This window comes from Trachinotus anak, unplaced genomic scaffold, assembly GCF_046630095.1.
Source record: "Trachinotus anak isolate AG129_WGS33_773 ecotype Australia unplaced genomic scaffold, CSIRO_AGI_Tana_v1 ptg000017l, whole genome shotgun sequence".
Classification (NCBI taxonomy): domain Eukaryota; kingdom Metazoa; phylum Chordata; class Actinopteri; order Carangiformes; family Carangidae; genus Trachinotus; species Trachinotus anak.
The window spans coordinates 1,283,256-1,293,921 of record NW_027273868.1 but is presented as its reverse complement, the minus strand read 5'-3'; the positions used below and the strand labels follow the sequence as shown (position 1 = coordinate 1,293,921).

Sequence of the window (10,666 nt, the reverse complement as noted above, 5' to 3'; positions counted from 1 at the left end):
GGGATCTCCTCACGCTGTCAGGGGAAAGCGTCAGCACCTGGTCGCCGGGAGGAGGTGGGGTCTTCTGTGCCGGGGTGCTGTTGTCTGCCTCAAAGCGAGCGAAGAAGTCGTTCAGCTGGTTTAGCAGGGAGGTGGAGTTGTCACAGGTCTGCAGTGGGGGCTTGTAGTCCGTGATGGTCTGAATGCCCCGCCACAGGTTCCTAGTGTCTCTGCTGTCGCTGAAGTGGGTGGCTATCCTCCTTGAGTACTATATCTTGGCCTTTCTGATGCCACGTGACAGGTTGGCCCTTGCTGTCCTTAGGCCCACCTCGTCCCCGGCTCTGAAGGCGGCATTTCAAGCCCTCAGGAGCCTGAGAACCTCCCCTGTGATGAAACCAAATATGATTTCCTCCCTCTGTAGTTTTTCCTGCAGGGATTTCAGTGATACTCTAAAGAGAACATCTCTGTGAAAATGTCTGCCCCTTGACTGAACTGATGGACAGCTGTGTGGCAGCTGAGAAATCTGGATGTGAGATTAGCTTGGTGGTCCTACTCTGCTGCCTGGATTCCTTCCTCTTCAGCTGGTCCTCCTTCAGCTCTGAAAACACAGAGGTTGTAATAATCCAGCTCCATTGTCTCCTGCGGGTCTGGCTTCTGCCTGCTGGTGGTCTGGGTAAACATGGCAGCACACAGATGTGAGTTAGTGCGTCACTTCTCTCTTCTCCTCTAGTCAACAGAGATGTGTTCAGTACCATGAGAATGAAATACACGACAGCGATCATCAGCAGCAGACTCAGCGGCAGGACAACCAGTGTAATGATCAAAACTGTTGGATCTGATGAAACACATTCAGTCATCACATGACATCATGAGTACAACAGCTGCCATTAAACAGAAACTTCAATGACTGAAGAGACTTTAACATGAAGCTGTTTGATTCAGTTCTTAGAGAATAGGTGATCTGATCTGCTCTCTACACTGATGATGCTGGACAGACACAACATGTGTATGAAGTTGGTTTGACAGAATGAACTGAAGACTGCTTATTTTCTCCTTCATGCCTCTGCCTGGTTAAAATGTCACTCGTGAGTGTTACTCACCATCTTTACAGGCAGTTAACCAGATGTGGTCCTGGTGAAGCAGAATAATCCTGCTGACACCTGACTCATCATGTCAAACACTGTTTCTCACCATCTTGGTGGTTACGTAGTTTCACTGGCTCCTTTTCTGCCCTGGACTTTTCACCAAAGCACACATGGATGGATTGTGAGACAATGGGCCCCTGGCCAATGACAGGTAACAGACCACGGAACAATAGTGGTCAATAGCAGCATATTGTTGTGGTCATTTTGTGTCTTCTAACTGAGCTCTATGACTTTCAAATAAGAAACATGAAGAGTCGCAGGCCCATGGGCCCCTGATCCTTTTGGGACCCTTCTGTCCCCAATGTGGCTGTTAGGTAATCCATATATGACTGCACAGTTGTAGAGCCATAAATAGTTTACATATGTTGAACATGGAAGAAAAGTTCTCTCAGTGCTGGCGAGAAGATTACCCAGTTTCCTCAAGGACAATGGGCATGTTGACATAAGTTGCTAAAAGGCTGGACTTTCAGGCTTCCCGGAATGCATGGAGTATATTTCTATGATCTGGGAGCAACAGACAGCCCTGTGTACGGACAGGCTCCTCAAATACCTCGATGAACTGATGACATGGGCAAGGATGGCAATAAAGCCTTCAAAGTCATGGTATCTATCGATTAGGAGTGAGAATTGATAACACAGTGTAGGAGGAGAGGAAATTCCAAGACTGGCAGAACAACCTATGTGAAGCTTCAGGAGGGAGTACACAGTAAAGCTCTCCGACAGACAGATGGGGAAGCTGGCACAGAAGCAGCTGGCCGAAGGTCTAGCAAGAATTGACAGTAGACAGCTCCTGGGAAAATATAAGGCACTGCTATCAGTTTACACTCTTCCAACACATATTGTGATCAATGAAAGTGTGCAAGATTCCATCATCAGTAGCCAGCAGGATGGAAGGTATCTCCAACACATACATCAGGAAGTGGTTGGGCCTCCCCAGCTAATTCTCTGAATCAGGTCTCTTTAGCATGAACACATTGTGGCTCGCGCTGGAATCCATCAGCCTTGGATACAAGTAGTAAAAGAGCTGACTTTGCAAAGGTATTAGTCTACACACTGCGCAGGTGGAGGGCACAGACACAGGCTGACCAAGCCATCAGCAGGTTGCTGCACAAAGAGGTCCTGGGAAAGGTGCAGACAGTGGGGAAGGACAGGTCGGGGAGGAGCCTCTACAGTTCTGGTCCAAGTCCACAAATTCAATTTCAATTCCATTTTATTTGTATAGCGCCAAATCATAATATACATTATCTCAAGGCACTTTACAGGGCAAGGTCAAGACCTTACTTTGTTACAGAGAAAAACCCAACAGTTCCCACAAAGAGCAAGCGCTTGGTGACAGGGGGGAGGAAAAACTCCCTTTAACAGGAAGAAACCTCCAACAGAACCGGGCTCAGGGTGGGCAGCCGTCTGCCTCGACCGATTGGGTTTAGGAGGAGGGGGGGTAGCTGTATAGGTAATGGTGTTAGCAATAATAATGACAGATAACAGTGGTTATCTGCAGAGAAAGACTATGGGGGGTGAGGAGGTGACTGCACAGAGCAGGCAGGAGTACTACTTCATCATGGCAGTGTCCCAGGGCCAGCAAGGTACATGGACATGCTGGGAGGCCACCACAAGCAGAAGCATCAGCTGGTCAGACATCCGGCGAGCACCGCAAGCACGACTAAGCTTTCTAATAAAGACATGTAATGACACCTTTCAATGTCCCCAAAACTTTTCCCAGTGGTTCAGGAGTGATGACAAGTGATCACTGTACAGTAACAGCAACAAAGGCCTCCAACACCTCCTGTCAGGGTGCAAGGTGGTGCTGGTGGAGGGACGTTCCAGATGGTGACTCAATCAGGTGGTGAGGAAGCCGGCAGAGCAGTCAGAGAAGTGTACAGTGCTGGCAAACAACTCTGCAGGTCAGCATCAAGCACTCATTTCCTTTATCATGCCAGGAGAAATTTGACCGAAACCAGCAGCAGGATAGACATCCCTGCTTACTTGTGGAAAGGCATGGGAATGTTAGTTGACTTAGGCAAGCAAATAGTCTTCCCTCTTGAGATCATGCAAACAACTCTGAGGCCAGATGTTGTGATGTGGTCTGCAGCTGCCAAGAAATTCCTCATTATTGAGCTTACAATTCCTTGGGAGGAGGTGATACACAAGCAGCTCAAGTAATCCAAACTGGCAGCAGAGTGCAAAGAGGAAGGCTGGACTGTATTGATTCACCCTATAAAAGTTGGATGCAGAGGCTTTGTGGGCAAATATGCAATCCAACTTCTCCATGCAGCATGTTTGACCAAGGCAAAGCTGCAGAGGGGCATCAAAGACCTCAGGGCAGAGGCTGAAAAGTCCAGGTACTGATTGTAGCTATGGAGGAGGGACAGTTTCTAGTTGTCAACACCCCAATAAAGGCAGCTACAGGGGGTGGTGAGGAAACCTTCCCAAAGGCTGCTGCCCCCGCACCAGGAGATGTACTGGGCAGGGGATGAGACATCAGTTAACAGGGGCTCCAGCTGACAACTCTGCAGCTGACCCAGTGTGTAGTGTCGGAGGCCTGGCAGACGAAGATTCCTCACAGGAAGAACACACACACACAGTCCATAGAGACCTCTCTGTAAAGACTGTGCTCTCTCTGAACCAGTATAATTGGGGGCTCCAAGTTTCATAAACATAGAGGGTTTGTCCTTGAACCAGAAGCTCATGGCTTCCAAAGGGATGAGATCCATTATCCCTTGTTACCACTGTGAGGGCTTGGGAGGTTTGTTAGAGAGCCACTGAAGTAAGATGCACATTCTGGCTCCAAACAAAAAGACGTATAGCAGTTTTAACATATGGGGTTTAAGGTTCACAAATACAACTTTAACATCAACATTTAAAGAAACTAACTTTCCTCTTACTGCTAACCACCACAGTCATCATTCTCTGAAAGTAATGTCTGAGTTTTTGTTCATTTGCATGGTTGAAGCCAGGCCTGTGAAGCAGGGGGTGGTCCATAAGTGTACTTGGTATCAGACCACCTTAGGTCAAAGATCAATGACCGACTTTGTGGTCCTATCATCAGATCTGTGGATGTATGTCTTGTACACTTGGGTGAGAACAGTGGCAGAGCTGTCAGCTTATCACCACCTGGTGGAGGTGCTGGTATGAGTGAGGGTAAGACTGAGCATGAGGTTATCAGGTGAATTGGTGCAGCATCAGCAGTGATGTGGGCTTTGTACCAGACTGTTGAGGTGAAGAAGAAGCTGAGCCTGAAGGCAAAGCTTATAATTTACCAATCAATCTATGTTCCAACTCTCACCTGTGGTCAAGAGCTTTGGGTAGTGACTGAAAGAATGAGATCCTGGATATAAGCAACCAAAATGAATTTCCATGGGGTGCTCGGACATCTGGAGGGAGGTTGTACTACAGCTGCTGCTCTTTTGTATCATAAGGATGAGGTGGTTCAGGCATCTCATTAGGTTACCACCTCCCTTTGGAGCCCATGTTCACCTGGTAAGAGACCCCAAGGTAGGACCAGAACATGCTGGAGGGATTATATATCATCTTGCTTGGGACTGCCTCTGGATCTCTCAGGAGGACATTGCTGAGAAGAATGTTGTCTGGGTTACCTCATTCCAGCTGTGCCAGAGAAAGGGATCCCTGGAGTATATTGTTGAATATATTATAACATGTATGAGATTAACATTGTAACACTGAGTTTGTTTTGTTGTCTGGTAGCCCTGAGATGGTGGTGGCATCATGACCAGGAGCCGAAGGGAATAGCAGACACCATCTGCGCAGAAAACAACTGCACTTAACAAGAACGCATCTGGTTTTGTCATGGAAGAAGACGCACCACTGATGACCATCAAGTCTGCTTCTTCCCACTGCTCGAGATTGTCAGCTAAAGTTTCAGAGTGATGAGACTATCGATAAGATTGGCTGAGACTGTATTTATGGATCATTGCATTCTTATTCCTCTTTAACAGTTCCTTTGTACTTTGTCCTGCTGCACATGTTGTGGGTACTATACAAAGTATAAAGTAATGTACTCTTGAATTACTCTTATGTTATGTTATGCAATATGATGTATGTTCATGTTTTTTACTATCAGAAAGAGGAAATTAGTTGGTGATGTCACTTCCGTTTCACAGCTTTTAGGGGGAGCTCTTGGTCTGTGTGTTGGTCATTGAATTTACTGAAATGAGAGCAGAGCAGTTGCTGTGTTTTTTAACTGAAGTTATATATTCCCCTAATCAGGGATGTGACACACATAACCAAACAGCAGGTGTAGACACCCACACAGATGTGATTAAAATAAGGACCATCATCTTAACAGTTGTCACCTGGGCTGTTTGTGCAGTGTTGTTGCATCAGGTGAAAATGTGTTTTGCTTTCTGTCTGAAGAGACCCTGAGGTGATGTCCTCTGCACTCTGTGTTGTTGTCAGGACTTGTCAGCAGTTTTTGAACACTTCTGCATCTGACTTCTGTCATTTGATGAATGTAACTTACTAACACACTGGACACTTGGTGCAGCCTGAAGCAATAGTCATGGTGCAGTGGCTGGGATGTGGCAGTCCGTGATAGGTGATGTGTATTGATGCTGGGAAATAGTATAGTAGTGTTTCCTAGTGTGTCAAAATGCCACAGGTGTGTGAACTTACATAGAAAACAGTGAAATGCAGATTTTGACATGAGATGTCTGCCCTGTATAATTAATGAGATTGAATGAATTTCTATTGAATTGAGTTTTAAATTTCTTGCAGTGAAATCACATGAATGACTGAAAAATTCCAACTCATCTCCATCACATTATTTTCCATCTTTGGTAAATAAACACATATTTAGTTCTTCACAGTTATAAGACAACTTTATATCTAACTGTTAGAATCCAAACATTGTTAAATAGCTTTGAAAACCTGGATATTTTGAGACAAATTCTGACACCAGGATGTATGGATGTGGGAATGTTTGCCTACCTAAGCTATTAAAGATGTTACAGAGGTTGATGGTGAGTTTGTTGACGATGTCCGGGAGAAATGAGAAGTCCTTGACATGTGAGATTTTTTGGGATGAGAAGCAAGAGTCAGCTGACACGTGGCGGCATCCTTCACACCTGAAAGAAAAGTGCCATGTTAGTGCTATGACTTAACAATGAGACCCAAACAAAGAAAATTATTTGGCTGGCAAAGTAATAAAACTGTGTTTTCCTGATGCCTATACTAAACTTTAACAAACTATACTGATGGTTGTACATTTTTATCTCATGAATTAGAAATTATGTCCTTTACATTACTGCTGACTGTGCTGCGTATCTCATGTTTTTAACTTGACGTTCTCTCTTCATGGCAGTAGTCTGGTTTTAGTTCACTAAGTCCACAGTTAAAATCAGTTTTTAAAGACCTGAACCATGCTTCACTTGATTTTCATAAAATGAAGATATTGACTGATACAAATTACAAATGTGATATATACCTCACAGGTAGCTTACCTCATGTGGCTAGCTAGCTAAAGTTTTCATTGTGACAAACTGGAAGTAACATGTTCAATTCATATTAATGTCACTTCATTTTTTTAATGTAAAGTGTTGTAGTTTCAGAGCTGTCAGAGCTCATCTTCACGTCAACTTTTCTGAGGCTGTGCTGCTTTCTCACTATTCAAACTGACAAAGTCAATCACCAATAGCGTAGATCTCAATGCCATTGTCTTTCGGTTTTTGTGAGGGGAAGTTTATGTCGCCCCAGGACTGTCTTCTGGCAATCAGGAAGGCAATTTTTTGGGAGTCTCCTCGCATTCTCACATGGGGTTTAAAGTTCTCATGGTTGATGTTGTACAGAGCCTTTTCTGCATGACAGTAAAGAGACATCAAAAGATAGGGTTGTTAAGTTGGGAGAGCTGATGCAGTTTCTAAAAAATATGTTTGAACATATGTTTTTTATTTTTAAAAAAAGTAGATATAAGAAGCCTGTGGATGTAAAACCGTAAGGAGAGAAGCCAACTACAACTCCCACAATGCATTGCAGTAAGAGACATTCAATTACAGAGGGACAACTTCTGTAGTGAGCTGCCTCCATTGTTACAATAATTAACAATGCGTAACACTTAAAATTCCAGCCTACAAATTACAGTGTAACTATTTAGAACATATGCAGGGACTCAATAGAGTGTCTCTATGTTAGAGCAAGGGAGTATGGGAATAAGAGTGTAAAAACTGTGTTCTTCTCAAGGAAAATGTATAAAATGTGGTAATTAAATTACCTAATTAGAATATTTTTAAACCTTTGAAATATTTCTAAAAACTGGTTTGGAAAATGACAGTTAAGAAAAATACAGAGTTCTGTTGTTATTTACACACAAGTTTTGATATATGTTGTTGTGGAAAAAGCATCATGTTAAGTCTGGGGGAATGGGTGCACCTTTGAACCTTTTCAATTAGGTTTTGAAATCATGTTTTGAAAATGGTGCTGAAATTCTGGGGACCAGTGATGTATTTTTGAGATCTGATGTCAGATCCATCTGATGAGTGTAAAACACCACAGAGGTAGAAAGTACATATTAGCTTAGCCTGTTGGTCCCTGTATTCTCCCTGTAATAACTTCATATCTGCTGATCATTTAAAAACTTACTGTAGTGTCATTTATTTGTAGGTCTCCCTAAATAAAAATTAGCATCTCCTTATTCACTGTAGTTTTTTTCCTTCTATCTATATGTAGTAAGTATTTCATTGGTGCCCTGCATGTACAAAATATTAACCCATTCATTTAAAAGCTGTGATCTACAGTGTTACTCAGCATTGTTATTATAATGTTATACTGATTGTAATTATAATGATATCAACACTCATTTATCACCATCTCAGTTTTATTGTAGTCCTGCTGTTGTCCTTGTGATGTCCAGTAATAATAAAGGATTTCATACAGGTATAAGATGCTTGTTACTTCCATTGTGATGAACATTTTCAATTTGGCTTTCATGATAAATACCACACAGAGTCAGCTCCAATGAAAGTGGTGAATTATGTCAGAACAGATTTGGATGCTGGTTCCTCTTGACCTTAGTGCAGCAGTCGATAAAACAATCTTTTCATCTTATAGGCTTGAAACAGAGGTCTTTGTTTCCCTCAAAGTTCTGTTCAGAAACAGTAAATATTTCTGGTGGTGTGCTCCATGGTTCAGCCCTGGGCCCCATACTTTTCTTCCTGAAATGCGGTCATCAGTGTCTGTCATTGGCAACCTGGCATCTGTTTCCATTCCTCTGCATATGACAACTCTACTGTATATCTCCTCTTCACTTGATGTCACAATCTTGGTGTGGTGGTGGCGGCTCTTTTAATTGTCCTTTCTTAAAAATGTTTTCTGCTGTATTTTCACAGTTATGTCACTTTGTGTCTCATAGGCAATAGTGAGTTAGACTCACAATGTTTCTTCTAAATCAGTAAACCACTGTTAATGCCTGTGTTGGCTATGTTGAGATAGCTTATAAAGGAAGCTAATTGTATAATGTTACTGACAAAGTTGATATGTTTGTTACGTTACGGGGTTTGTTGATACTAGGTTCAGACCAGTTGGAATAGCTGTACTTGACTAGCTCAATTAGCTTGCCCTCTAGCTATCTACCAAATTGAGGCAATGTTATGAAGCAAGCAAAGCAGATATACTGACCTTGTTTGGATCATTCAATTCAAAAGCTAATGACAACACAAACTGAACATTTGACCTTGCTACATTTTGACTTTTCACTTTTGCTTGCATTTTGTTGACACTGCAACTCTCTGGTAATGTGCTGCCCCCTGTTTGTCTGGAGTATGAATTCAACAGTTGGCCAATTCTTACACATTGCTCCTTTAAAGTTAAGGATGGAGAAATATGGTGGTTTGGGTCAAAAATAAATCCTTGACTAGGTAGGAAACAGGATGTGAACAATAGTCTCCAGAGTCAAAGTCAGACACTTTATTGAATCATGCATCTGCCACCTTTGTTTGCCTCTATGTTCTGTGTTTACCTGTAGAGTTGTGGTTCCCTTCAGCACGGAGTCCTGAGAAGAAAAGCAGAAACAAAAAAAAAAAAAAAACATCCAACCAAATGAAAGAAAAATAAAATAAAATTAATAACCATTACATCCATCAAAGCAACCAACTTCAGTCCCCAGAAATCCTCCATGCTTAGCTCTATATATCTGGTCTTTGTTTTATCTTCCACCGTTTATGTACAGGGTGCTTTCAGTGTTTCTATTTTTGGCAGTGTGACCAGTCCAATGATCTCAAACGTCCCTGACTGATCATATGTCCTCATAGGTCAGCTGAATGCCATGTGACTGAGTTAGGTTTTTTTTCCCATTGACTGTTGCTCTTTCAAAATTAATTTGTGCTAGCAGGTTTTATTAGGGAGTGTTTACAGGCTTTTTTGTCACTAGATTTAGACAAACAAGACTAAGTATAAACCTGTTATATGTTTTTATTATAGATAGATATTCTGAGTTATGTAATGAAATTCATGGGTGCCAATAATTCTGACCAGGGCTGTAATTAATAGTAAAGTCGGAGTTGAAGTTTGCCTAAATCATGGTTGATGATCAAAATTCAACTTGTTTGAAAAAAGTCAAAATCATCAAATTAAAGAAAAAAACATTCTCATGTGACAGTGACCGAACCAAAGTCTTGTATCATTGTGTTTTACTGTTAAAGTTTTGTGTTTTTCCTCTGTGGTTCTGAACCTCTCTCACATCCATCATTAAAGGTGAGTCCTACCTGAGCTCCACAGCATCAGCACCATCAGCAGGTGATCCATGTCCAGGTACACGTCTGTCTCCGTCTCCCTCTCTTCTCTGACTGCTGGACTTGTCCTCTCCTCCTCTGTTGACCACACGTCATGTTTTCTCTTTTATCTCCTCATTAATCAACTGATTAGGAGCTTCTCAGAGAAGAAGCTGATTATAAACCACAGATTAAAGGGTGAATTCACAGAACTGACAAAATCCATTAATATTCAATAATTTATTACTTTTTTCATAGTGCATTATCATTCATGTCAGTCATTAGACAGACAGGGGTGTTCAGAAGCACAATTAGGGGGAGAGGGGAAGGGGAGGGAAACACCCACAGTGTCAAACTTTGAAAACCTTTGTGTCAGATGAAGTCAGAGGATCAACAAAGTGATTACAATTCATCCCGAGGGGTAGAAATTAACCATCTGACCATTGTTGAGATATTTGTAAAGGCTGTAAAGGGTTAAGTTTAACAGGCTGTGTCCTGTACAGCTTTTCTGATTAGAACTATGCAGAGTTTTGCAACTTCCCATCCTATATATGTGGCAATACCTACTCTGAGGTTGCCATGGTGACAGAAGTTTAATCTCCCATCAGCTAGTGTATCCTCAGGCTCTGTCCTATCACAGAAAAACACCACTTCATTCACATGAAATCAAACTTAGACAGCTTCAGTTTCTCCTGTCTCTTTGGGATGTTTGTCCATCTGATTTTGAGGTATTTTAAAAAAAAAAAAAAAAAAAAAAAAAAAGTATATTTATACTAATATAGGTTTTTATGGATTCTCTACGAGGTTTAAGGGGTTTTAATAATT

General features: G+C 42.1%; 1 protein-coding gene across 1 annotated transcript; it reads right to left on the bottom strand.

The window, feature by feature from the left end:
• Nucleotides 1-238: 238 nt before the first annotated feature.
• Nucleotides 239-9,891, bottom strand: LOC139634784 (collagen alpha-1(XII) chain-like). Its single transcript, XM_071501433.1, has 5 exons — nucleotides 9,836-9,891; nucleotides 9,091-9,123; nucleotides 6,769-6,933; nucleotides 6,069-6,205; nucleotides 239-648 (listed from the first exon to the last, which is right to left on the bottom strand). The coding sequence occupies exons 1-4, from the start codon at nucleotides 9,873-9,875 to the stop codon at nucleotides 6,069-6,071; spliced, it is 375 nt and encodes a 124-aa protein (XP_071357534.1). The 5' UTR covers nucleotides 9,876-9,891; the 3' UTR covers nucleotides 239-648.
• Between the last annotated feature and the right edge of the window lie 775 nt (nucleotides 9,892-10,666).

Bases quoted from the DNA above. Each gene is read 5' to 3' on its own strand.
- LOC139634784 (XM_071501433.1), bottom strand. From the start codon at position 9,875: ATGGATCACCTGCTGATGGTGCTGATGCTGTGGAGCTCAG. The intron at 9,124-9,835 runs GTAGGACTCACC...TTTTCTTCTCAG, and splicing joins GCTGATGCTGTGGAGCTCAG to GACTCCGTGCTGAAGGGAAC. The intron at 6,206-6,768 runs GTGATTGACTTT...CTTTTCTTTCAG, and splicing joins CATTGAGATCTACGCTATTG to GTGTGAAGGATGCCGCCACG.